Below are 26,126 nucleotides of genomic sequence, written 5' to 3' on the forward strand. Positions count from 1 at the left end.
TCAACATACATAAATTTCAATTAAATTTGTTTTAATCAATTCAAATCACCTATTATGGCATACAATACTGTTCATAACTTTAGGGTCAATAACATTAGATTTTTTTTTTTAAAGGTTTCTTATCCTCAACAAGGCTGCATTTATTTAATCTAAAAACAGTAATATTGTGAAATATTACAATTTAAAATAAATATTTTCTATTTTAATACATTTAAAAATGTATTTTTTCCCCTGTGAGGCAAAGCTGAATTTTTAGCAGTCATTCTCCAGTCTTTAGTGTCACACGATCCTTCAGAAATCATTCTAATATTCTGGATTATCATCATGAGTGTTGAAAACAGTTGTGCGGTTTAAAATGTGGAAACCGAGATTCTTTTTTCTTCTAAATTTATTGATCACTATAAAGTTCAAAACAATAGCATTTAATTGAAACTGAATTGACACCTTTTGACACAAATTTTATTAATTTAATGCACCCTTGCTGAATACTTTCAAATGGTAGTGTATTTATAAAAACCACATTCCTCTAGGGTCTTTACTATTAATATTTAGCTGCTGTTAACCATATAACAGTCTATTAAACAAATGAGCAAATTCTTCATTAGATTTCACAGCAGAAGCCTTACTAGCATCAATACAAACATTGCTGTCATTGCTTCAGTGTTAAAGAGTTGCTGTTGGATCCGTTTGGCTTCATTGTTACATAATCAGGACAGATCTGGCCCTGAATTAGCAGTTCTTGCTTTGAGACATAATCAGATCCTGTCCTCCAAATATTGTGGCACATCACAGTGAACACCAATGAAAACAATCGGTCACAATCATATTGATAAAAAAAAAAAAAAAAAAAAGGCAGCCTTTCACACTTTCACAAAAACACCTCAAATTTAGCATGAGGCAGAGCAAGATTGCAACAGCATAAAAAACACAAACATCAAAGTTCACTGCAAAATGATTCAAACACACACACACATTCAGGTACATTCACAGTGCAGAAGACACAATTTTGTGCCATATGTGAGTGTTTTTGGTCAAGTACATCCTCTGAGAGGAGGATGTCTGATTTAAATATCAGACTAGTTGGATGGACTGACTGACAAACGTCCGTCCTCAATGAAGAGAAGGTTAAATTGTGAATGGGAATCAGAGAAGCAGGGGCATATCACAAGAAAGGCACCGTTCTCTCATTCGATTCAGGATGACAAAGCATAATTTCAGCTTTCAGGCAAGCGATCCTGAATCAGAGTCATGAGCAGATCAAATGAATGCTGCTGAGAAACATGTGAGGAACACAGACACACCATCAGAAGCATTCATCAAACATTACAATTAAAAAAAAAAAAAAAAAAAGCTGTGCAGACAGCAACAATCTCATGGCTACTGTGACTGGCAGTGTTTCTAACAATTTGTCTCAGGTTATAACCATAGAGGTAACTATGATGTCTTTTCAACACCACAAATTGTGCACACCGATATAAAATGAATTATCATATTGCTTGTCAGTCCAGGTTTGCGAACGCATCTCACGAAACTTGATAACACCTCCAGACGGAATGTTATGCTACTCAGACTCTCCTTCCAGCTTTGGTTAATGCAAAAGGCTGTTAATAAGAAGTGATCTGTCTAACACAGAGGTACTCCAGCACCTACAGGCATTACATGTGCATTCAAAGCTAAATGGCTTAAGGCAGAAATGACAGATCGAAGATAGAACAGGCAAAGAGATCCAGTCACGCTCACACATAAATGTGAATTGCAGAAAAGCTGATTAAACACCTAAAGCTGCTTTTTTGAAATTCTACAAATGAATTTTAGGCATCCCAAAATTATAATGTGCAATAAGAGAAGAGAAATACCGGATACCGATGAATTAATAAAGAAATGATTACTTAAAAACGCTCTAATATCCACTGACGACTGAAATTATACCAATATATTTTGTGTATCCCCATCAATTATGAATTCATGTTGACGAATTAATACCAAATCAGCCATATAGACTCCCACACCTCAACACACACACACACCAGTGCAGGCTAGTTTCTCACACACTGATTAAATACAGTCTTAGACTTAGTTTAGTACAGGCCGAGGCTTAACGTGTCTGGGAAACTAGCCTTACGAACAAGAGGTATTGCTCATGAATACAGACATACCACCATTAACAAGTATAAAACCCTGTTCAGAAGCTACAAATGATGACAAATGACAAGTCACATGACTCCAGAGGTGCTGGTCCACTGATGTCATTAGTCCATGTGATCCCACTGAACACACAAAGGGTTCTAAGGCTGTTTTGGTCTAGTCTGGTCTGAATTTATACAAAGTCCAGGTCTTGGTTTAATCTCAGTGCAGACTCACGTTTAAAGTTTGTAGGGAGGTCAAAAGTAGCAAGAACAGACCAAGAGTGTCAGAGCTGCAGACAGGAAATACGTGACTCTGTAAATGTGCAGCGGACAAAAAGCCAGCATGCCCACACACAGCGGCAACAGTAGACGAAGCGTCAGATTCAGCATCAGTTTGCTGTAATACAAGTACAAACACAGACAGACATCATTGTTAGAACTTGTAAAAACAGACTTCCAGGCATCACTACTGCTCAAACATTTGGGGTCAGTAAGATTTATTTATTTATTTATTTTTTAATTAATGCTTTTATTCAGCAAGGGTGCATTCAATTAATCAAAATATAGTTAAGGCAATATAAATGTTATAAAATATTTCTATTTACATTTCATATCCATCAAAGAATCACAGTTTCAACAAAAATTCTGTTTTCAACATTGATAAAAATGTTTCTTGAGCATCAAATCAGAATGATTTCTGAAGGATCATGCGAGTAATGGCTGCTGAAAATTCAGCTTTACCATCACAGCAATAGATTACATTTTAAAATAGACAACAGCAATATTGTGAAACATAACAATTTAAAATACTGTTTTTACTGTATTTTTGATTAAATAAATGCACAAAAGATTTATCAAAAAACCTTACCCACCCTAAACTTTCAACAGTTTGTATGCATTTAAATATAATATTCACTATATATTTATGAAGATTTCAAATTACAATTAAGCAACATCATGAAAAAAGCTCTTTGATATGGCCATATTAGGCATTCTAAGGAGTGCCACTGATTAACATGGCTATTTGAAATTATTTAAAATAAATAACATGAATACATTTGTAAGAAATGCTAACAAACCTGCGCAGGAGTGTATCCGTGTTACAGTTGATGAGCAGAACAGAGCTGATGAGCAGGGGTACAACGTGAGGCCAGCAGGGGTCAGGATCCAGATGAACCCAATATCTGAAAAAGACAAACATGTGCAAATAAAAATCACTCTTAGAGGATGTAGATTACCTTCTCTTCACTCTCAGGCACTTGATCTCTTGTAGAACTTGCTTGCAGTACTTTAGTAACTTGCATGAGAAATGCAGAGGAAAATAAATCTAACGAATGTATACTCTAAATGATGATCACCTGAGATTGTGCCTCCAGTGGATAAGGGAAGGGACGGTGAGCATCATGGTAAGAATAAGCAGTATGGACAGACTAAAGTGGAGCTGCAGATCATCTCTGACGTCTTGTAGCACTGATTCTGTCAGTAAAGGGCTGTCGTTACATTCTTTAACCTCACTGTGACCATCACTGGCACGGAAACCATTTTCTGATTTTTGTGAAGCTTTCTGGGGCGCCTGGTTTAACAAAAACAAAACAGTTTGAACTTACAGGTACTGTAAGCCAAGTAGAAAGTAAAAAATTGATGTAAAATAAGACATTCACACCAGGTTCAACGCGTGGCTCAGTGACCTCTCTGTCATCTGTAATCTAAGCACCTGGACAAAGAGAAATAAAAATCACAAGAGAATAAAATCATTATGGAGAAAACTATACATTTAAATTAAAAAGTAGAAATATTATAGTATTACAAGCATCAGTAGGAATATCTTAAGTCAAGCATTCACCACAAGGTCAAAAAACATCTCTCCAGGATCACCTCTTAGCAACATTAACACAACATTATATGGAGTAGGCATGAAAGGCCTTGGCGAAGAACGGACAAATCACTCACCCTGTAGAGGTGGAGAAGAGAGGAGACCATAAGAGCCAGTGCTCCACATGTGACGCCTCCCAGCACACTTAAAAAGATAATCAGGAGAATCTGAGAATGAAGACGAAGCGTACCACAATCCCGGGACACTGAAGGTCTGCAGACAAATACAGACTCACACACACACACGGAAACATTTCTGAAAAGACCAGCATAAACCGTTATTAACTAGATTCTATGGAAAAAAGTTAAACTGTCATCTATTAACAGCACTGGGGTGGTTGTTACAACTTATAACACACATACTCTTTTTTTTTTTTTTTTTGGGGGTAATTCAACATCAGGACTTTAGATCAAAATGTACATACTTTATATACAAGGAAGGCTCTTTATTTTATATCCCGTAACCACAGTACAATACTGTATCCTGTACTGAATTATGTTAAAATATTGACTTAATATTTATATAAAATTATTAATTAACATTTATAGACCATGCTTAAAGAAAATCCACAAAACCTTTTCGCACGTGCACTGAATGTTTTTTGACTCTTCCTTTAAGGTTTATGTCAGTAAGGATTTTCTAATCTCTCAGGCATTTATCGGATCAAATTACTACAATATTAATACAATTGAAAAACACTTTCCAATATTAATATATCTTAAAAGTAAAGCTGAACTTTCAGCAGCCATTACTTCAGTGTCACATGATCTTTCAGAAATCATTCTAATATGCTAATTTGTCGCTCAAAAAAAAAAAAGATAGATATATATATATAGTCAATGTTAAAAACAGTTGTTTTAAAGTTTGGTGGAAACGGTGATACATTTTTCAGGATTCTTTGATAAATAGAAAGCTTGTAGAAAAGCATTTATTTGAAATAGAAACCTCTTTAAAAAGAATGCACTATTGAACTCACATAATGACAAGTGTTCATTTTTGTCTGATGTTTGATTTGGATCAAAACATCTACATTTAGATAAAACACTTCAAAAATCATTTATTTAGAGTACCTACTACTACAAAGCTACTACAAATGGCACTTACTATTACCACTTTTACCTGTGCAGTGGAGCAAGAAAAAAGGACAGGAGGAAGACAAACACTCTGAGGACTGCGCTTCCCCAGAATGCAATGGCTGAACAGAGCACACAGAGCAGTGGGGACACTATACGGGGCCATTCCTGCACAAAGGCCTTTGGATCCTGGGATAGGTCCTCCACAGAGTTTAGAAGAGAATCCACCGCAGGGAGACCCAGAGAGGACCAGACATCCTGAAACCAGCTCTGCCTATGGTAGAATAATAGGGGAAAAATAGATATATACTGTAAACATTTTATAACTGTATAATTCAAAGGTAAAAATTTCTTTGTATTGTCAAAATTGAACACTGCCCCCTCCCCCCAAAAAAAATAAATAAATAAAGGAGCTTGTACATCAGGACTCACTTGAGCAGCAGCAGCAGCAGGAGGATGGGCAGTTCCAGTTTGTGGAGCTGTAACGATTTACTCAGGCACTCTTGCATTCCAGCAGGATGTCCAGATCTTTTGATGGAGCTCAGCTGAGCCCTGATCATCAGAAGAAGCACTACAGCTGAGTAAACGGGCAGAACTGGACCATAGAAACGCAGAATCTAAAGAAAAACAATTACTTTTGAATTTGAGGAATACTCTGCGGTTGAAAGGTAACAGCATGCCAAATGAAATACCACAATGTAAGCACACCTGCCCAAGCACTTTGGGAAACGAAGTCCGAATAGACACCTATAAAGACAAAATAATTTTTTTTTTGCTGATAACTAATAAGTTCGCCTTTGAGAAAACAACAAATGTGGATGAAATACATTGTATTGGCAGTTGGGGGCAGTGTGGAGCTGCAGGAGGGCACTGGAGGCGTTGTCTGGGCGGCTGGTGTGAAGCATGCTGTAGATGTCAGATACCGAAGGAATACTTTGGTGGAAAAAAAAAAAAAAAAAAAGAAAAAAAGAAAAAAAGTCAAGTCATAACACAACCATTAGCATTCTGCCACAAACCCAGAGCGGAGGAAAGTTGGGTGATTAATGACAAGTATTTTTCTACCTTGCCGTATCAAAGAAGTCTTCACGAAACCAAGGTACCCTCAGTCTGTACACACTGGGCAGTCTGTCTGTATAACACAGCATGTACAGCATCAGTCTTTTAATTCACCATATGCTTCATTTCTGGCAGATGAAGCTGAATAACTGGTTACCTTTAGTGGTTTTGCAGTTACTCATGATTGTTATTCTGAAAGCTTGATAGACCTGAAGGAACAAACAAATTCACTTTTATTATGCTTAAAGTACATGACTTATTTTAATTAAAGGTAAGGATGCAACAGATTACTGAATAGAACATCAACTTAAGGAACTATTCTAAAGACCATTATGGGATTTGTACCATTATAAAAGCTTTTCCTATGAATGGATATCTGAAAAAAATAGAGGAATAAATTCTATGGAGAATCTGAGGTTCAAAGGGATCACCTGATGAAAGTCTTGCAGCTGTAGTGTATGTAGCAGTCCAGAGGAGTTAATGCTGATGTCACTAACAGTCAGACCTACAAACCATCACATACAAGTTAAAGGGGTCATATGATGCGATTTCAAGTTTTCCTTTCTCTTTGGAGTGTTACACGCTGTTCATGCATAGATAAGATCCCTGATGTTGCAAATACTAAAGTCTCAAAACCAAAGAGATATTCTTTAAAGTTAAAACTCTGCCACGCCCCCCTAAAACGGCTCGTTCAAACACGCCCCCACATCTTGACGTCAAGATGTGGAAATATTTGCATAATGCAGCTGAAATGTTCACGCAAAGAAAGAAGTTGTCGTTTCAGTAACCGCAGTAGTGTTGATGCAGCCATGACAGGGAGACGCTGTGTGTTTCTAGGTGAAAGCAAAAGCACTTTATTTGAATTTCTGAAAGTAGATGCATTTAGGTATCGTTAAGATTACTTGCAACAGAACAGGAACGCATTATGGACGACCGTTTCGTGAACCTAGGAGAGGTGGTAATTCTGACTTTATGACAATCTGGTGCTTCTGAATCAGCTACTGTATGTTTTGTTATTGTTTAAGTATTTACTATTGACTGTTTAAATGCGGAATTTTGTGCGTCGTGTGTGTAAATGTGTGTGTGTGTGTGTAAATGTGTGTGTGCGCTCGCGTGTGTGACAGAGGGAGAAACGGTCACAATCGCGGCTTGTGTGCAAACACATACGAGCTTCATTACTGTGTCGGTCACGTGACTCTGTTCCCCTCTCGGGCTTTAACTGATGGTAAAACTAAGGACATTATTTACTGTCTTTACTATAAATTTGAAAGCTAAAGCTCACGATTATGGAAAGGGGCGTTACATTTCCGACACGGCTTGTGGTGTTCGGCCAATCACAATGCACTGCGTCAGCTGGCCAATCAGAGCAGACTGCACTTGTCGGAAGGAGGGGCTTTGTAGAAAACTAAGTGTTTGAGAGAGGCGGGGCATAGAGGACTTATAATAATGTACAGTATTTGAAAAATAGTGTTTTTTTAACATTAAAACATGTCAACATATCCTGTTACACCAAATAATGATCTTTAAAAAAAAAAAAGCATCATATGACCCCTTTAAAGCATCCACATACAATAAACAACATTTAAAAAAAAAAAAAAAAAAAAAAATGAATGATAGTATGAGATTACATTGTTCTATACAGGCCTATTTTACGTTAACAATGTGTAAAAATAGCTCATACAGCTGTCATTAAAGCAGAATGGGCAACTAAGAAGCACTGCTCTGTATGACAGCATCTGGTAAATGCCTTGAAAGTAAAATGCAAACAAGCATGCAGTTGAGTGGCTCACCAAAGGATAGCACATGAGGCACCTGCACTGAGACAGTCAAGCTCTCCTCTCTCTGCAGCTCACACTCCAATATAAACTACAATCAGACAATCAAGCATTTAGAAAGCATCTAAAACATTGAGCTCATTGCAAATTATTTGGAAATAAATCATCTAATGCATGTTTTAAGAATGGAAATGTCTGCTAATGTGGTCTGTCTTGTAATGCAAGTTCTCATTACAAATGTGATAATGTGGACTAAGTTAACTTCTAACCTTTGTTCCACTGGGGTTTGAGGCATCAATAATGAGATGAGAGACAGACAAAAATTCGCTGATTTTCACTGTAACAGCCTATAAAGAAATCCAGACCATTTTTACATCAATTTTTATTTTAAATGTAGCTATATAATGTTACTGAATAAACTAGAATGACCTTATAGGCTGGAAGAAGTTCTGCGTGAGATGAGAGATCTACTGCCTGAACACTGGGTAATGGGGAAAAATAGACAAGAAAGCAATTTACAAAGCAAATAATATAACATACTATTTACATTATAAATAAGAGTCCATATTAATGGTATGGATCAACATGTGTGCAATGCACCAGACTTGGAAAATGTGCTAACTTTACGAGTGCAGATTCTGTATGAGCCTGGTGGTAACTATTTCTTTTTGAGAGGAATTTATGTGGTTTATTTTACTCACCACATTGAGCCACTCATCTGTGTACAGCCATACAGCCAGCTGGTCATTACCTGTTGAACATGTACAGACAAACACAGCTCTTCAAAACGGCTGAGAACATTCACAGTGAGCATAAGTCACAAGGAACAAAGAAAATCACAACTTGGACAATAGCCTGCATAATGGAAAAGCTGCACTTTCCTGCTAAATATATACTCACTTTGCTTATTATATAATAATTAGTGCTGGGCAACAATTAAATCGCATCTAAAATAAAAGTTTGTTTATAAAATATATGTGCGTGTACTGTGTATATCTATTATGTATACATAGACACATACAGTATATATTTTTTTAATATTTACGTGAATTTACTGTATATATTTAGATTCATAATTTATAATATATACACAACATTTTTCTTAAATGCATACATGCGTGTGTTTTTATATATACACATAACACACATGTATATTATATAAACAAACTTTTATTTTGGATGCAATTAATCACGATTAATCGTTGCCCAGCACTAATATAACAATATATATATTTTTTGCAATTATGACTTTGCTTCATAATATTTGACTAGAGTTTTAAAACATAAGAATTTTTACATTAAAATACATTTGAATGCACATTTTCTTCATAACTGGGACCCCATGTAAAGAGATTTAAAATGAATGCTATTAAACAGACCTAATTTCACCAAATGTTTAGTGACATTTAAATCTAAATGTTACATTTAAATGAAAAAAAGTTTTCTGGGTGTGATGCTGTTGGTCTCTCACCATACTATTACTGCGGCAGTGGAAGTGACTATAGGCTTTCCTTCGACTGGAGAGTGCAAACAGGAAGTACATGACTTGAGCCTCCTGCCAAGAGTTGGAGGATGGTTTACATTAGTGCAACATTCAGAGAGAGAGAGACGCTGCTGGCATAATTTTGCCTGAGACGATGAAATGTATTGTCACCTTGGGGGCACTGTAGAACAGACGGAGTGTGTTGACCTCCTTCCACGCCTCAGGAGGAGCTGGAAGGATGGATGAATAGATTCAGATATAAATAGCAAGAAAAGGAGAAACAGATATGATCTTCCAGCTGTGATGAAAACTGATAAGCCTATAAATATACATGTGCACACAAACACAGACCTGAGAAAGTGACAGGGGCATCCTGTGCTCCTCCAGGCTGCAGCACTGGATGTCTAAAGAAGTGATAGTTCAGCACTGACATTCGCTTCTCAGGACTCTCTGTGAACTAAAGAGAAACAGGAGTCAAAAAAACACCTTAAACCCACACTCACACTGTATTAGGACATGACTAACCTGCCCTGTTTCAAGTTCAATAAGGTCGAAGAACGCCCGGACTGTTGCCAGAACCAGCTCCTTGCACCTTATAAAGGATGAAATTCATTAGCCATTAGGAAGTTAAGAGGCTTAAGAGCAAAATAATTAACCATCAGTTTGAATTCTCTCTCCATTTTCATGAATCAATGCTATGATACAAAAACATACCAAACGATGGAAATGTGATCTGTGGAAAGCCAGGTTCGGGGAACTGCCGTCGCCTAAAACCAATTCACAAAACACCAAGGTAAGGACATTAGAAACAAATCAAGTTCAGCTTGAGAGAAAAAAAAATAAAAAATAAAAAGATCTTTAGTTAAATATTTCAACTTGAAACTTTAATGGCTAGTATACCTACCACTGCTGACATCTTATTGAGGTCATCGATGGGACAGGACAGTGCTGTCAAACCAGAGCGCACCTGGAAGTCAAGGTAACCACCACCCACAGAGAGAACGGTAACATTTCGAAGGTCTTCAGCATGTGTGGCCCAGTGATACCTGACTGTAGAGTAAAACTCTACCACAGACACGCAATTCAGATGTTAGGGCACCAAAAAAAACTCCATGTTCATAATCAAACTGAGAAAGTGTAACATACAAATACACAAAAGTTTATACCTTCTGAATAAACTATTGTTATAAAAGTATGGGGGCAGTATTTATGTTTTTGAAAGAAATCTCTTATGCTCACCATGACTGCATGTATGCATAATAAAATTAATAATAATAATAATGTAAAATTACTACATTTACAATAAATGTTTTCCAATTTAAAATTCAATTTTAAGCAGCCATTTTCATCTTCAGTGTCACACCATCCTTCAAAAAAATCATTGTAATATGCTGATTTCTTATTACTGGTGTTGTCAAACAATTAATCGTGATAATCGCATCCAAAATAAATGTTTGTTTACATAATATATCTGTGTGCACTGTGTATATTTATTATGTATATATAAATACACATACATGATATATTTTGAAAATATTTATTTATATTCATATAATTTATATTATATATAAATATACACCGCACACACACCATGTGAACAAAAACTTTTATTTTGGATGCGATTAATCGTTTGACAGCACTGCTTATCAATGTAGAAAAGAGTTGTGCTGCTTAACACGTTTTTTCAGTATTCTTTGATGAACTTAAAGTTCAGCAATTATTTGAAATAGATTTTTTTTATAACATTATAATTGTCTTTACTGTTACATTTATCAATTTAATGTGTCCTTGCGAAAAAAATTGCAATTTCTTTCTAAATAAAAAAGGCTTTTGAACTGTAATTTAGCTTCAAAACTCTCAGACAAGTCATCTGTACATATTTATGTCGCTCTGTAGGTTTCTTCCTACCCAGTATATACGGGTCCAGAGACAGGACAGGTGCCTGGTGGGGTGAGGCCTGGGTGATGATGAGGCTGACAAGGCGTGGGTTGAAACGGGCCAGGGTGAACAACGCTCTTGCCACCACTCCACCCATGGAATGACCCACCAGAACCACACCTGTGGGAGGGTCTGGACGGTACTGCAGCCATGGGAATGCAGAAGAAAGATCATTGGTTTGGGTTTGGATTTGGATGACCTACTAATAGCAATGAGGTTCAATTACTAAGTGACTAAAAGGCTAGAAAACACTACATGACTTAAATTTTACACCGATTTTGAAACAATAGGCATCATAGATTTGCTAGACTTTGTGAATTGTTACAGAAAAAAACTGGCATCATACATCAACATAGATGGCTGAAGATCAAACACAACCAGACTTTAACACAGTTTAAGCACAACAGATGCAGAAGCATGTGCCTTGTTGCTAGGAGACGCATGACAAATAAGAATAATATGCACTCTAAAATTGGCTCAAAGTATAAAACATGTTTTAGTCTGAAGCTAAAAATCAGAGTCAGTACCCATCATAAACTATGTGATTTTACATTTATATTTATGCATTTAGCTTAACATAAGAGTCTACAACTCATTTTTTTCAAAGTAAATATTTTATCCGTTCTTAGCCCATGACCCTGGTGTTGCTAATGCAATAATCTTATGTTAAGATACAGGATTTCAGCATTGTCTGTGTGTTGCAATGAGCTCTCACAATCTCTCTTCCTCCATCTGCAATGAATAATCTGAAAGTTTCATTAGTCGTAGAGCAAGTTAAAACCCACCTTGAAGGGAAAGTTAGTCACATCACATATGCATGCATGTATAAAATATGCTGAAATATTGGAAGAATGCTCTGTGATATCTGCCAACTCTGACTGCCCAAAATCTGCAGACTGGCTCTATGCAACTAGCATCGATTCCTCCAGACTGAAAATCTGTGCAATAGCTTTGTAGTACATTTCAACCTTGAAGAATTATAAACATACAGGCCAATATTTTGTGTGCCATCAACTCACAACTAATACTTCCTTATAATTGCAATCATTACTGTTAGTGCTCCAAGTGAACCAAGTGTGTATACTATGAACGAAAGTATAAAACTAATTTGTGACCTGTAGTTCTAACAAAGGGACAGAAAAGGATGGAAAGGAAATGAGAAGAAAGTAAAGCGACAAAAGGGATGGAAAATGAAAAAAGATGCCCTTGACCTCTGACCTTGTAAAGGCGCAAGATGGCTTTGATGCTTTCATGTAGAAATTGAGTCTGTCTGCGCAAACTGCCCCCATAGAAGGCCACCAACTCCTCGTTGAAGTCAATGGTGAAGACGTTCATATGGATTCGTCTGTCCAGGTTCAACGCCACTGAACCCAGAGAACGAGCTGCAAGAGAGAGTATAACATCTCTGTGTGAGATCTCACCTCTGTTGCCCTCTGTTTGTAGTGAACAACCTGAATGTTTCATAAGTACTGGGGAAAAAGTCAGAAGGAGGATCAAGATTGAGCAAACAAACAGGTTCTTTTTTTTCATCCAACAGTCAAAACCTCCTTTAAAGAAAAAGTAAACAAAACCAAGCTATTTGCATGGCATGACATGTGTAAGATGTGTGGACTGAAATAATGAAGAAAAAGCAGCTCCATCTCACCTTGCTTGTAGCTGCCCGCGTTCCCAGGCAAGAAGAGCACAGGAGCACCGGTGAGCTTGAGGCCCCTGGTCTCCTGAGCATATGCGCCCTCTCCATACAGATACAGCCCGTATGATGGGTACTGGCGTGCGACACGCTTCGGAAGCTGCACACGCTGCAAACATACAGGTGAAGAGAATGCAAGACCACAAGCAAATCAAGTTGTAGAACAGGATCCCTGAAACAAACAACACTTTAAAAGCATGTTCAGGTTTGAATGTATGGCAGGTAGACCTTCATTTTGAGATTTACTCGCAATGCTCTACTACTAGGCTATACCAGCAAGTGGTCACACCATGGTATTACATATGATTTTAAAGACCTGTTTTTAACAAACACTTCAGTAACTAAATGACATATTTTCCCTAATATCTGTTTTTATTTATTTATATATATATATATATATATATATATATATATATATATATATATATATATTTTTTTTTTTTTTTCAGGCGAATAGGGTCTTTTACCATAAATCCATTTAAATATAAATATTAAAAAACACAAATGTGACCACTAAGTGGTGGATACCAGAGGGTTAAAAAGGTTTTGCCCATTGAAATATTGTATAAGGACTGATGTTGCTGATAAGAAATGTTTGTTGTTGCCAAAACAACAGGTATGAGGAACTGATGCATGGCCTGCCAGTGAATTGTGAGCTAGTAATATTGTTCTAATTAGAAGAAATGATGCATTTTGTGAATTACAAAGCACACGTGTGAAGAATCCCCAGTGATACAGACTGTGTTTGCAGTGATACTCACTCGGTATTGTGGGTACTCGTACATGTATGTCATGCTGCAACGGTTCTCCCCGAAACCAAACAATAATTCCCGCAAACCCACGAGCAAAAGCACAAGAGCAAAGACGCAAAACGCGTATACAGCGAGTCTCATGTCTCTACAAGATTTGTTTGATTTTATTTACAAATTCATTCTAACCGTGTCTCCGCTTTCCTCGTTGTAAACCCACACCGCCTGTTCAAATTTATAGGAAACCTCCTACTGACCTGTCACGCAGCCCCTGGAACGATGTCACGACGCAGACAGGAGAGTAGCCAATGGAGAGGGACAATAGGTTCTGGGCTTGGCCAATCAAAATTGACATTGGGCGGGATGGCAAGAGAACGGTGGGATCATCGTGGAATATTTCTACTCTTTAAAACGCAGAAAGGCGGGGAAACTCATGGTCCGTCGTGTCATCTTGAAAAGCAAGGGAACTTAGTGCCTGCATCGCGCATAATTACACATCAAATATCATATTGTGCGTACACTTTTATGTCTCCATTATATGTCTTACTATAATGGATATATTAGTAAGTAATATTAAAAATCATATTAGTTGGTTTTCTATCTCAATTTCCCTGCATATTTTTGTATGTTCCCTGTAACTTACTTGAGCAATGAACAGTAAAAGCATTGGTGATTTTATTTTGGATTTAGTTGGTTTGCCATAAAATCCTATAACAATGATAGGATAGGATTTGGTTCCAAATTTCTTTTCTGTACTGTAAATGACGTCACAAAATAAGTAGATTTCATTAGAATTACTAACCATTTATAGTATTCTAGGGAAAATAAAAATGTACAATATTTTTATGAATTATGATATTTTATTACTTTTTTTGTTGCACTAAAACGTTTTACATAACATGGAAGTTTTGATAAAACCGTTACAAAACTTACTGATCAGTTCATTCTTTATGAGCCTGTCTTTCAAAGAATCCAGGCAGCGGTCGTTGTGGCTTCAATACTAAAGAACTGCTCTTTTTTTCTCCTGATTTTTTTTGTATATTTAAAGTTTTACAGTTCAGTTGCACAGTTTGCGCAATGTGCAGTCAACTTCACCCCAAAACTCATTATACAAAGCTAAAAAAAAAAAAAAATGTTCAATGACCAAACCGATCAACGACGAGCAAACCATAAATTACAAACAATAAAACAGTTAATATGAAATCAGTAAGATGAAACACTGAAAGCATACAGCAAATCAGCATTTATAACCTTCTATTGCCCATGGAAAATACGTGGAGTTGACAATATTTCAGCATGTTTTTTTTTTTTCCAGTGAAGGCTAGTGAATTGAGCCTACATGTTTTGGCATGATGAGCAATATTAAATGAAAAAAGCATGAAAAAAACTCTCCTATCCAAGTTAAACACACTTAATCAAGAAGTTTTGAGTGCTCTATTCTCGTGATGATCCAATCTGGAGTCACACCTTGGGTAAACTCCCTTTGGAATCTGCCAAAAAAGGAAAACAAGACAGACATAAATGTTAGACTTCTGTTTATATTATAATTTACAACAGTTATAACATAATACTGATATTTCTATGACCCTAACTCAAGGTATTAAAATTGTAGTTTTCTATTGTTCTAAATATGTATAGTTAAATTAAACTGTAATAAAAATATAAGAACCTATATACAATTAAACCAAAAGTTATTCAGACACCAGATATAATTGTTGATATTTTTTTACTAGTGGGTGCAGGACACTACAGTTCATTTATGTAAGTGAGGATACCAAAATAGAGTAAACCGTGACATATTATACCCAAAAATTCTTCATACAGTGGACTTCTAGTAAAATTGATAAAAATTTGGGAACAAAAATGATTCAGACACTTTGACCTGAACATGTTTTTTTTTTTTTTGTAAATACTAATGTGACCTTTTTACACCAACAAAATTAAGCATTTCTTGGTAATTGGTTGAACTAAATTGGTTTTATCTAATTGTGTACTTATATTTAACAGCTGACAGCTATTCAACCTAATTCATTACATGCCTTTCTATCAAAGTTATCTGACATTATCAAGATCAATTTGTTCTGAATTGTTCACAGTTTAACTCGAAATCAGCGAATCAACTGTGATAGTGTGAGAAATGTTGAAGGTGTCCGAATACATTTTGTTTTGACCATGTATGTATAGTACAGTTGAAGTCAAAAGTTTACATGCACCTTTCAGAATCTGCAAAAATGTTCATTATTTGACCAAAATAAGAGGGATCATACAAAATGCATAATGTTGTTTATTTAGTACTGACCTGAATAAGATATTTCACATAAAAGATGTTTAAATATAGTCCACAAGAGAAAATAGTTGAATTTCTAAAAATGACCCCGTTCAAAAGTTTACATCTCATTGATTCTTAATACTGTGTTGTTACCTGAACGATCCACAGCTGTGTTTATTTTGTTTAGTGATAGTTGTTCATGAGTCCCTTGTTTGTCCTGAACAGTTAAACTGTCTGCTGTTCTTCAGAAAAATCCTTCAGGTCCCACAAATTCTTTGGTTTTCCAGCATTTTTGTGTATTTGAACCCTTTCCAACAATGACTGTATGATTTTGAGATCCATCTTTTCACACTGAGGACCACTGAGGGACTCGTATGCAACTATTACAGAAGGTTCAAACGCTCACTGATGCTTACTTTTACTTTCACTTTACTTACTTTTAGTCATTTAGCAGACGCTTTTATCCAAAGTGACTTACAAGAAAAAGTAACTAAAACTAAAAGTCAAAACTCTAAATACTCTATACACACATTTACGAAAATAAAGAAATTAAAATTGACAAATGCATACAACAACATTTCAATACTAAACATTTAAATTTAAACAAAAAAATAAGCTAAAAACTATTCAAAATATTAACAATGAAAGGTATGTGTATAATAATGCTTCTAACATAACACTAAGCTAAACACCAAAAAACAACTACATGTGTATGTACAGCCACACACATATACATATTCACACATATAAAAATAAATTCAATATATATATATTATTTCATTTCCATATAGTATGAAGTACTAAAATTAAAATCAAACTAAAACTGAATATACAACCTATACAGACAGCAACACTGAGCCTAGCACACGTTTTAAAACAACAACAACTTACTTACACATAGTAAGAAATGGTTATAAAAACTGAAACAAGTTGTAGGAAACAGGAAAAATTAAAAGCGATACTTATATCCTTTACCGGTGTCCCTGTCCGGTTGAGTCGTACGGTAGAGTCGATGGTCTTTACACTCTTCGGTCTTCACACGACGGCTGCCGTGGTATAATAACCTTTTTTATACCTATCTAACAAATCACTATTTGAATTCAGCTGGACCCACTTTCCTGTTTATCACAAAAAAAAAATGGACAACCAAGTGCAGACACTGACAAGATACGCGATACAGTATGAGACCAAACGTGATTTCAGCAAGTCTCAACACAGTAAACAATGAACACAGAAAAGCCATGCATTAAGAGCCGGGGCATGAAAACCTTTGAATAGAATGAAGATGAGTACATTTTTCTTGTTTTGCCTAAATATCATATTTTATCATTTAGTACTGCCCTTCAGAAGCTACTTGCATGTTTTCCAGAAGACAAATTAAGTTAAATTTACCTTGATCTTCAAATTCAAAAAGAAGTTTTCATGCCCCGGCTCTGAATGCATGGGTTTTCCTTCTGGAGCATCAGTGAGCGTTTGAACCTTCTGTAATAGTTGCATACGAGTCCCTCAGTGGTCCTCAGTGTGGAAAGATGGATCTCAAAATCATACAGTCATTGTTGGAAAGGGTTCAAATACACAAAAATGCTGGAAAACCAAAGAATTTGTGGGACCTGAAGGATTTTTCTGAAGAACAGCAGACAGTTTAACTGTTCAGGACAAACAAGGGACTCATGAACAACTATCACTAAACAAAATAAACACAGCTGTGGATCGTTCAGGTAACAACACAGTATTAAGAATCAATGAGATGTAAACTTTTGAACGGGGTCATTTTTAGAAATTCAACTATTTTCTCTTAAAGACTATATGTAAACATCTTTTATGTGAAATATCTTATTCAGGTCAGTACTAAATAAACAACATTATGCATTTTGTATGATCCCTCTTATTTTAGTCAACATTTTGCAGATTCTGAAAGGTGCATGTAAACTTTTGACTTCAACTGTATGTATGTATGTATGCGCATGCATATGCATATGTGCACATACTTATGACAATGAAAAGAATCATCGCAATGCTCACTCATAATTGGCTGTCAGCAATCTCTTGGTCTCTGGTCTCTCTCCCTCTCCACCAATGGTAACCTGGAATATTCTTGCTCCCTCCGTACTCTCATCAGGAAGTCTGGCACTCGTCAAGTACCAAAAACGCATCAAAATACTTACATATTTCCTCCCTGGAAGCAACGGGAAAACACCACAATTATGTTTTTAGCAAACATATTCATTTATGGTCTACGTCACACAATCTTTTTTTTTTTTTAAATAGTAACTTAATGAACGCATTACATTTGTCAGGCGTAAGAAAGAGTCTGATAAAAAGGATAAATACGCTGATTGCAAAGCTTATATTTCCTAAATTACACGACCACAAACAATAATTAAAGATATTACCTGGGCGAATATTGCGTGGTATGAAGCTTATAGGGTCTCACCGCTATCATCATAGTAAATGCCCACATCTCCTGTTGTTGTGTACATGATCTCTTCAGACTCAGCTGACAGCGCTCTCTGGTGGGTCAAAGGCAATTGAGCGCATTTTTCCTCAAGTTTCCCTATTAGCTATGGGAGGGAATATCAGATTAATTACTCCAAATTAAATCAATAACCTTAAACAGGTAAATAATATTAATAATATAATATAAAAGCGATTGGTATCTTCATGTACTTACATCTTTAGCTACTAATCCCTCAAGAGCCTCGAACTTGCACTGAGACAGCAATCTTGATACCTGTGAGAAAGCCTGAGAGTAAAAGGAGGAGTTTATTATCTCCGTGATCATGTAACTCCAAACTACATTGGTTAAGCTTTCCCATTTAACAAAATCTGTTCGCTTTAATTGCTAAAACTTACACACTAAAACATGTTTAAATCCTAAAGACTATTGTACACAGTTCACATATACACCATCACTCAAAAGTTTTTGAATAGTACAATTTTTTATGTTTTTTTAAAGAAGCCATTCCTGCTCACCAAGCCTGCATTTTTTTGATCCAAAGTACAGCAAAACAGTAAAATTTTGAAATATTTTTACTATTTAAAATAACTGTTTCCTATTTGAATATGTTAAAATGTAATTTATTCCTGTGATTTCAAAGCTGAATTTTTTGCATCATTACTCCAGTCTTCAGAGTCACATGATCTTTCAGAAATCATTCTAATATGCTGATTTTCTGCTCATAAAAATTGTATTATTATTATCATTGATGAAAACATCCAAGTAGCATTTTTTCAGGTTTCTTTGATTAATTAAAAGTTCAGAAAAACAGCATTTACCTGAAATATACATTTTTTGTAACATTACAAATGTCTTTATCATCCCTTTTGATCAATTTAAAACATCCTTGCTAAATAAAAGGATTAATTTCTATAATCCCCCTCCAAAAAAAAAAAAAAAAAGCTTAATATTTCAGATAAATGCTTATCTTTAAATCTTTCTATTCAAAGAATCCTGAAAAAAATTACTCAACTCTTAAATATTGATAATAATAATAATAAAATGTTTCTTGAACAGCAAATCAGCATATTAGTATGACTTCTGAAGGACTGCGTGACACTGAAGACTGGTGTATGCATGTATGTACCAAGAGCTTCTTAAAAACCACAACAAATTCCTTGTCTGTTTGCGCACACTTGGTGAATAAATCTGATTCGGATTCTGGTGTAATGATGCTGAAAATTTAGCTTTGAACACAGGAATTAAATATATTCAAATAGGGAGCAGTTATTTTAAACAGTAAAAGTATTTCACAACATTACTGCTTTTGCTGCATTTTGGATCAAATAAATGCAGGCTTGTTGAGCAGAAGAGACTTCTTTAAAAAAAAAACATTAAAAATCTTACTTTTCTAAAATTTTTGAGTGTTAGTTTACAACCAGAAGCAAACATATTAAAATGTCCATTATCAGCCAATAAATGATAAATAAAAAAAATCTAATTTTGAGGGTTTTTTTAGATTTAAGACTTTAAAAATATCATTTTCCCATATCCTTACAATAAATAAACAAATACAACAAAATTCAAATTTGAAGGTTCATAACATTAAACCAAATTTAAAATGCCTAAAAGACAGAAAAATGACCATTATAAAATTAAGGCATTAAAATGTGTCCACGACTATTAACGTTACAGCACAAGCACGGTCATAACTGACATTGTGTTTTTCTATCACATAACGCTTTGCCACCTGTTTGGCTCCTTCCGTGAACTCCTCAATGCTGAATTCTTTGTCGAAGTAAGTTCGGATGAGGAAGAAGTAAATGCGGGTTCGGAACCACATGAAGGGGTTCGGGATCCCAACAACCACAACCTTCTGGTTCTGTTTGTGTCTCCCCTGCTCAGAGCTGTACTGGCGAGCGTCGCACACGGCAGACGCCACGGGGGCGAGTCGTCTGGACCGATTCGCTAAAAATGACTTCGATGTAAAGCACCGGATCAGAATCGAACCGGGCCTGTTACAGCTGCAGCACCTCAGTAGGGGCAGCGCCATCTTTCTCCCGTCATCCTCAGCGGCATATCTGATATGGAAATCCGACTGACAACATCCTACAGAGACAACAGTTCCACATTTATAGATGTCTATAAAAGATTTTAACACTATATCAGTATTTTTCAGACAAAGCAGACTCACTCTTTATTTAAATTCTTAATCAAATGTATACTATGTCTGTTGTTTGTATAAAGAATACGTTAAAGACGTGCCTTTAGTAGCTAAGTCTAATTTGTTCACGAATGAGTCGGTTCACTTAAATCAATTGACAGAATTGGCCTGATGAGTTCTCGGGTCAACAACTCACCTACTCATTTAATCCATGGTTTAAGCACACTTCTTAAAACGTAATAAACAACAATATATGTATACGTGGGGTTATTTGGATGATTTAGTTCAGAGGACAGAGACTCATCTTATTTGAATCAAACTGTTTAAAAGAGTCGACTCGCAAGAACGAGTCGGACTTCCTTTCACCAGATATTCTTAGGAAGGCGGAATGGAGCAGATGGCAGCGAGTGGAGAGTAAACTTTAAACTGTCAGAAATGGATTGTCAGGAAAAGCTGGAGGTGCCCGTGTACACTGATGTGGACAGAGAGACTTTCTTGAGGGATATATATCCGCTGGTAACTCGTGTATTATATATTAAACAACCATTTATTGCCGTGTTGTGGTAAATGAATCACACGTGTTTTGTTTAGCGTAGACCAGCGGTTCTGAAGCGCGTGCCCCTGGGGCCCTGTGTGCGCGCGTGGACGGTGAGTTATCTCGCGCAGAAGGGGGGAGACCGCGAGGTCAAAGTGCATGTGTCCCCAGAGCCCAGGATGGACTTTCTGCACAAGAACTTTGTGTACAGGTGTGTGTGATTTAACATGAATCCTTAATGCTTTAGCCCAACACAAAACTGTGGAAGCATAACACAATTAACTGTATTTCAGGACTCTGCCATTTGACAAGTTCATTCAGAGAGCTGCAGAGGCAAAGCACTCAGATTTCTTCATTAGTGAGGTTAGTTATCTTAAAAAGTACCTTTTAAAGTATTTTTTTTTATTCTTTTGATTATTACATTCTATTTGACAAATAGTTTGTGCCATTTATGCTAAATTTGTATGTATAAGTTTAATTACGATTAATCACATCCACAATAAAAGTTTTTGTTTACATAATATATGTATGTGTGCTGTGTATATTTATTATGTATATATAAATACATACACATGCATGTATATATTTCATTAAAAAAAATTGTTTATATATTAAATATATTTATAATATAAATTATATTAATATAAATATAGACATGTAAATATTTTCAAAATATATGGTGTATGTGTGTGTATTTATATAAACATAATAAATATACACAGAACACATACATTTATTATGCAAACAAAAACGTATTTTTTGGGATGCGATTAATCGTTTGACAGCACTAATAATAAGCAATGGCCCTCCTACTATGACCGTCGTGGCCCGCAGGTTGAAAACTGCTGAAATAGGTCTTCTTGTTCCCAACAGGATGAAAGCTACTACTTGCGCTCACTTGGAGAAGATGTTCGTAAGGTAGCTTAAATTACTCTTAGTAATGAACATCTTGCCTGTTTTGGACTGTAGAATTTCATATGAATATAGGCTGCAATGTGGCAGCATGTTCACTGTAAAATGCCTGTAATATAAATTTTTGAATATATTAATATTGATTCCTTTCCCTTTCAGGAACCAGCTGATTTAAGGAAGCAGTTCCCTGAGCTGGCAGAGGATTTCCATATCCCACAGTTCTTTGAGCCAGAGCAGTTTTTCTCCAGTGTCTTTCGCATCAGTTCCCCTGGTCTGCAGCTGTGGACACACTACGATGTGAGTTCTCTATGTCTATGGGGGACACTGGTCAATATATATATATATATATATATATATATATATATATATATATATATATATATATATATATATATATATATATATATATATATATATATATATATATATATATATATATTAGGGATGTAACGGTATGAAAATTTGTCATCACGATTATAGTGACCAAAATTATCACGGTTATCAGTATTATCACGGTATTGTTAAAATGTGCTGGAGATGTTCAAAAAGTGCCGATACATAAATCACTTCACCAAGTTTTATACTTAAAAATCAACAAACAGCAAATAAAATGACTTTGTTTGCATAATCACTAAAACAATAACATTACCAATGAGGTCTGGATTTTAAATGACAACTTGACTGACACCAGTTTAATAGCATGTTCAAATAAATAATGTAAATGTTCAAATAAAGCTTTGAAAAAGTTTCATATAAAGGTAAACCTCACTTTTTAGCCTTTAAAGAAAAGAGTTAAGTCAAAATGATAATTGATTAATAAGGGGAAGGGGAGGGGGGAAAGAGGTGTGTGGCCATGTATGGTGACCCATACTCAGAATTAGTGCTCTGCATTTAACCCATCCAAGTGTACACACAGTAGTGAACACACACCCGAAGCAGTGGGCAGTCAATGCTGTGGCGCCCGGGGAGCAGTTGGGGGTTAGGGGTCTCACCTCAGTCGTGGTATTGAGGGTGGAGAGAGTGTTGGTTATTCACTCCCCCACCTACAATCCCTGCCGGACCTGAGACTCGAACCCACAACCTTCAGGTTACAAGTCCAACTCTCTATCCACTTATCTGCTCCATAAATAATTCTATATAGCTTATCTGAATTGTTTAAATGTGTAGAATCCACATAAGCTTGTTTTTCATCAACCGGTTAAAATGTACATTTATTTTAAATAGGTCATGCAAATTTGGTCCGTTTTTTGGCCAGACAGAAACTGCACACAGGCTGAATGTAAATAAGTGTCTGTAAATCCACTCTCTGACAGCAGGTGGCGCTTTATATGGAAAAGCTGAATTACAGCTGATTCCCGTGAACTCCGCGAACAAAGCAGTATTGTGTTTAAAAACACTTCCTTTAGGTATTACATGGAGCTAAGATGAAAACAAAATGCCATCGAATCGTTTCTGAAGACAGTCAGATCCTTCAGAGGTACAGTCATATAATTAATTCACTGATATATTCATTTGTATAATTCCCTCAGCACTCTTTTAAAACATCCCAGCTTTTCCGCTCTGTTTTCACTCAGAATGAAACTCTGCTGCTGTGCGCTCGTGAGACTGTTACACTCTGCTTTATGCTGGACAGTATTTATCTATCGTGAGTTGTTCAGATCGCGGTAATCAAATACGGTTTTAATGATAATTAAAATATGAAACGGTAATACTAACCGTGGGGAATTTTATCATGATTTATCGTCAAACCGGTAATCGTTACATCCCTAATATATATATATATATATATATATATATATATATATATATATATATATATATATATATATATATATAATTATTTTTTATTTTTTTTGCAGACAAGCTAATGAAATGTTGGTGACTTGAATGTCTTTGTTTATGCAATATCTCTTCACACTAAGTATACAAATCCAACCTTGTTAACAGTGTTTTTTTTTATTTACACTAACTTTCTCATCATTGCTCAATTTACCCATACCACAGTTAGCATAGTACTTCTACTTCTATTAACATCTTGAATGAATAACATCTATAACTTTTTGGGCTAAAATCTACACTGGCATTCAGAAGTTTGGCATCAATGTGATATATATATATATATTTGTTTTTTTTTTTTAACAATTCTTGTTATTTTAACCTCTTGTTACCATCAGGTTATGGACAACCTTCTGGCTCAAGTTACAGGAAGAAAGCGTGTTGTTCTGTACAGCCCCAAAGATGCCCTTTATCTCTACCTCACAGGTAGTACTTAACAAAATGACTGTCAATATGCATTATATACATAACACATACATATAGTAAAGTTGCGTAAAGTTTCATCTGAATGTTATTTTGCTAATTCACTGTAACTTTAATTGTGACTTATTTTTTAGGGGACAAGTCTGAAGTTTTGGACATTGACACAACTGATCTGCAGCTTTATCCTGAGTTTGTGAAAGCAAGTCGCTACGAGTGTATTCTGGAACCAGGAGACCTGCTCTTCATTCCAGGTATTCTATTCTTAAACCAGACCAACTAGTTATACATAATCACACCACCATTATAGAATTGTATACTTTCAACATTGTGAACCTCACATACATATACAGAGTTCTGGCATGAAACTCTAGATGGCACAGTCCGATAGGTCTAACTCAGTCTGACCTAATGACATCATTATCACATGGCACAGCTGATTGGTTCTCTCCTGTATCGTTAGGCAATAAGATCTCTGCTCAACATTCAAATATATGATTAGTGCTAGTGCAGTTCACAGCGTGCTTCAGAAACGCTCCACCTGTATAGATCTGCTACGAGGTGATTCATGTATGCTATATGGGGGTTATTTCATGTATGTTATATTTGCAGCAGCAGTATTTCTTAAATGCTCACTGCATGTTGCAGATGTATTGGCAGTAGCAAGTCTCGGTACTTGCTCTGCCGCAGCAGCAGCTTAGCAGATCTATTCCACCAAGACCAAATACATTAACATTGTCATGTGCATTACCATGCCAATCCCTCCGAGAGTTGTCATGACAGAACTAAGTGTGCTCTTATCATGAAGTAGTGCTGAATTGCATTCAGAAAAATACTAGTTTTGTTTGTATTTCCTCAGCACTTTGGTTTCACAATACCCTGGCTCTCCAGTTTGGAGTTGGTGTCAACGTGTTCTGGAGACATCTGCCACCTGAGAGCTATGATAAGAAAGATCCATATGGAAACAAAGACCCAGTAGCAGCCTCTCGAGCTCTGCAGTCACTAGAGAGGACTTTAGGCATCTTGGAAGAGCTGCCACCTGATTATCGGGATTTCTATGCTCGTCGTATGGTGCTGCGGATTCAAAGCCGGGCCTACCTTGGGCAAACTATGGAGGCATCACAGGAAAACTTAGACACAGCATAGTTCTCTCACTGTTTACACTGAAATGGAGCTATAGTGTTTGAGAATGACAATAAAGACATTTTAGTTTCTTTCCCAAAACATTAATTATTAAATATATTAATATACCGCTGGTTTAAATCTTGTTCTCAAATCAACCGTTCTGGAGCACGTGCAGTAACTATTAGCACACAGTTAGGCTTTCTGTAACAGTTGTTCTGTAGCGCTTTATTTTAAGGTGTCCTTGTTACACGTTACATATACTTATTATAATAACATATTACATTTTAATATTACCTATTATAATAACAATTAATTATGCATAATTGCATGCAAATAACCCGTACTTGAGTGTATAATTACACTTTAACAAGGACATCTTAAAATAAAGTGTAACCAAATTGTTCAGTTGGTTTTCTATTTTCTATTTTATGATATTATCATTATCATTATTATTATTATCATTATCATTATTATCATTATTTAATTGAAATGTAGTACAGTGTCTTCACATACAGATTTACCTATAGTAGATCAGTTCAGTGCTTCTTAGAACCAATGTCTTCATATATTTATTGTCATTCATCTTTCTACACTGAATTCATTTATTTTATTTAACATTACTAAATCATTTAGACTCATACTAATAAAGTTTGATAGTTGCGTAC

The 26,126-nt window shown here is 35.7% G+C and overlaps 3 protein-coding genes across 3 annotated transcripts; 1 reads left to right on the forward strand and 2 right to left on the reverse strand.

Annotated features, from left to right (window-relative positions):
* Window positions 1-382: 382 nt before the first annotated feature.
* Window positions 383-14,022, reverse strand: LOC306876111 (GPI inositol-deacylase-like). The gene is made up of 26 exons (XM_079427047.1): window positions 13,776-14,022; window positions 12,970-13,123; window positions 12,543-12,706; window positions 11,295-11,466; window positions 10,291-10,451; window positions 10,101-10,153; window positions 9,912-9,978; window positions 9,738-9,843; window positions 9,558-9,616; window positions 9,375-9,458; window positions 8,605-8,654; window positions 8,333-8,384; window positions 8,173-8,250; window positions 7,919-7,994; window positions 6,560-6,633; window positions 6,286-6,337; window positions 6,135-6,201; window positions 5,900-6,005; window positions 5,781-5,819; window positions 5,505-5,689; window positions 5,119-5,346; window positions 4,077-4,212; window positions 3,790-3,840; window positions 3,485-3,699; window positions 3,206-3,310; window positions 383-2,523 (listed from the first exon to the last, which is right to left on the reverse strand). Exons 1-26 carry the CDS (start codon window positions 13,905-13,907, stop codon window positions 2,382-2,384), a joined length of 2,808 nt encoding a protein of 935 aa, XP_079283173.1. The 5' UTR covers window positions 13,908-14,022; the 3' UTR covers window positions 383-2,381.
* On the reverse strand, window positions 13,776-20,551 carry LOC306876113 (m-AAA protease-interacting protein 1, mitochondrial-like). The gene is made up of 5 exons (XM_079427049.1): window positions 20,220-20,551; window positions 18,704-18,775; window positions 18,467-18,593; window positions 18,055-18,208; window positions 13,776-15,253 (listed from the first exon to the last, which is right to left on the reverse strand). Exons 1-5 carry the CDS (start codon window positions 20,520-20,522, stop codon window positions 15,175-15,177), a joined length of 735 nt encoding a protein of 244 aa, XP_079283175.1. The 5' UTR covers window positions 20,523-20,551; the 3' UTR covers window positions 13,776-15,174.
* On the forward strand, window positions 20,262-26,126 carry LOC306876112 (tRNA wybutosine-synthesizing protein 5). Its single transcript, XM_079427048.1, has 8 exons — window positions 20,262-21,149; window positions 21,225-21,379; window positions 21,462-21,531; window positions 22,042-22,086; window positions 22,240-22,377; window positions 24,255-24,342; window positions 24,474-24,590; window positions 25,196-26,126. The coding sequence occupies exons 1-8, from the start codon at window positions 21,069-21,071 to the stop codon at window positions 25,480-25,482; spliced, it is 981 nt and encodes a 326-aa protein (XP_079283174.1). The 5' UTR covers window positions 20,262-21,068; the 3' UTR covers window positions 25,483-26,126.

Source organism: Barbus barbus, assembly GCF_936440315.1.
Source record: "Barbus barbus genome assembly, chromosome: 10".
Taxonomy (NCBI): Eukaryota; Metazoa; Chordata; class Actinopteri; order Cypriniformes; family Cyprinidae; genus Barbus; species Barbus barbus.

Excerpts from the sequence above, each read along its gene's own strand:
- LOC306876112 (XM_079427048.1), top strand. The coding sequence starts at position 21,069 with ATGGATTGTCAGGAAAAGCTGGAGGTGCCCGTGTACACTGATGTGGAC. Across the intron at positions 21,380-21,461 it reads CACAAGAACTTTGTGTACAG|GACTCTGCCATTTGACAAGT; the intron begins GTGTGTGTGATT and ends ACTGTATTTCAG. Across the intron at positions 21,532-22,041 it reads CAGATTTCTTCATTAGTGAG|GATGAAAGCTACTACTTGCG; the intron begins GTTAGTTATCTT and ends TGTTCCCAACAG.
- LOC306876113 (XM_079427049.1), bottom strand. The coding sequence starts at position 20,522 with ATGGCGCTGCCCCTACTGAGGTGCTGCAGCTGTAACAGGCCCGGTTCG. Across the intron at positions 18,776-20,219 it reads TCACGGAAGGAGCCAAACAG|GCTTTCTCACAGGTATCAAG; the intron begins GTGGCAAAGCGT and ends TTTTACTCTCAG. Across the intron at positions 18,209-18,466 it reads CATTTACTATGATGATAGCG|GGAGGAAATATGTAAGTATT; the intron begins GTGAGACCCTAT and ends CGTTGCTTCCAG.
- LOC306876111 (XM_079427047.1), bottom strand. The coding sequence starts at position 13,907 with ATGAGACTCGCTGTATACGCGTTTTGCGTCTTTGCTCTTGTGCTTTTG. Across the intron at positions 8,251-8,332 it reads AACTTCTTCCAGCCTATAAG|GCTGTTACAGTGAAAATCAG; the intron begins GTCATTCTAGTT and ends ATTTCTTTATAG. Across the intron at positions 5,820-5,899 it reads CCCCCAACTGCCAATACAAT|GTGTCTATTCGGACTTCGTT; the intron begins GTATTTCATCCA and ends TTGTCTTTATAG.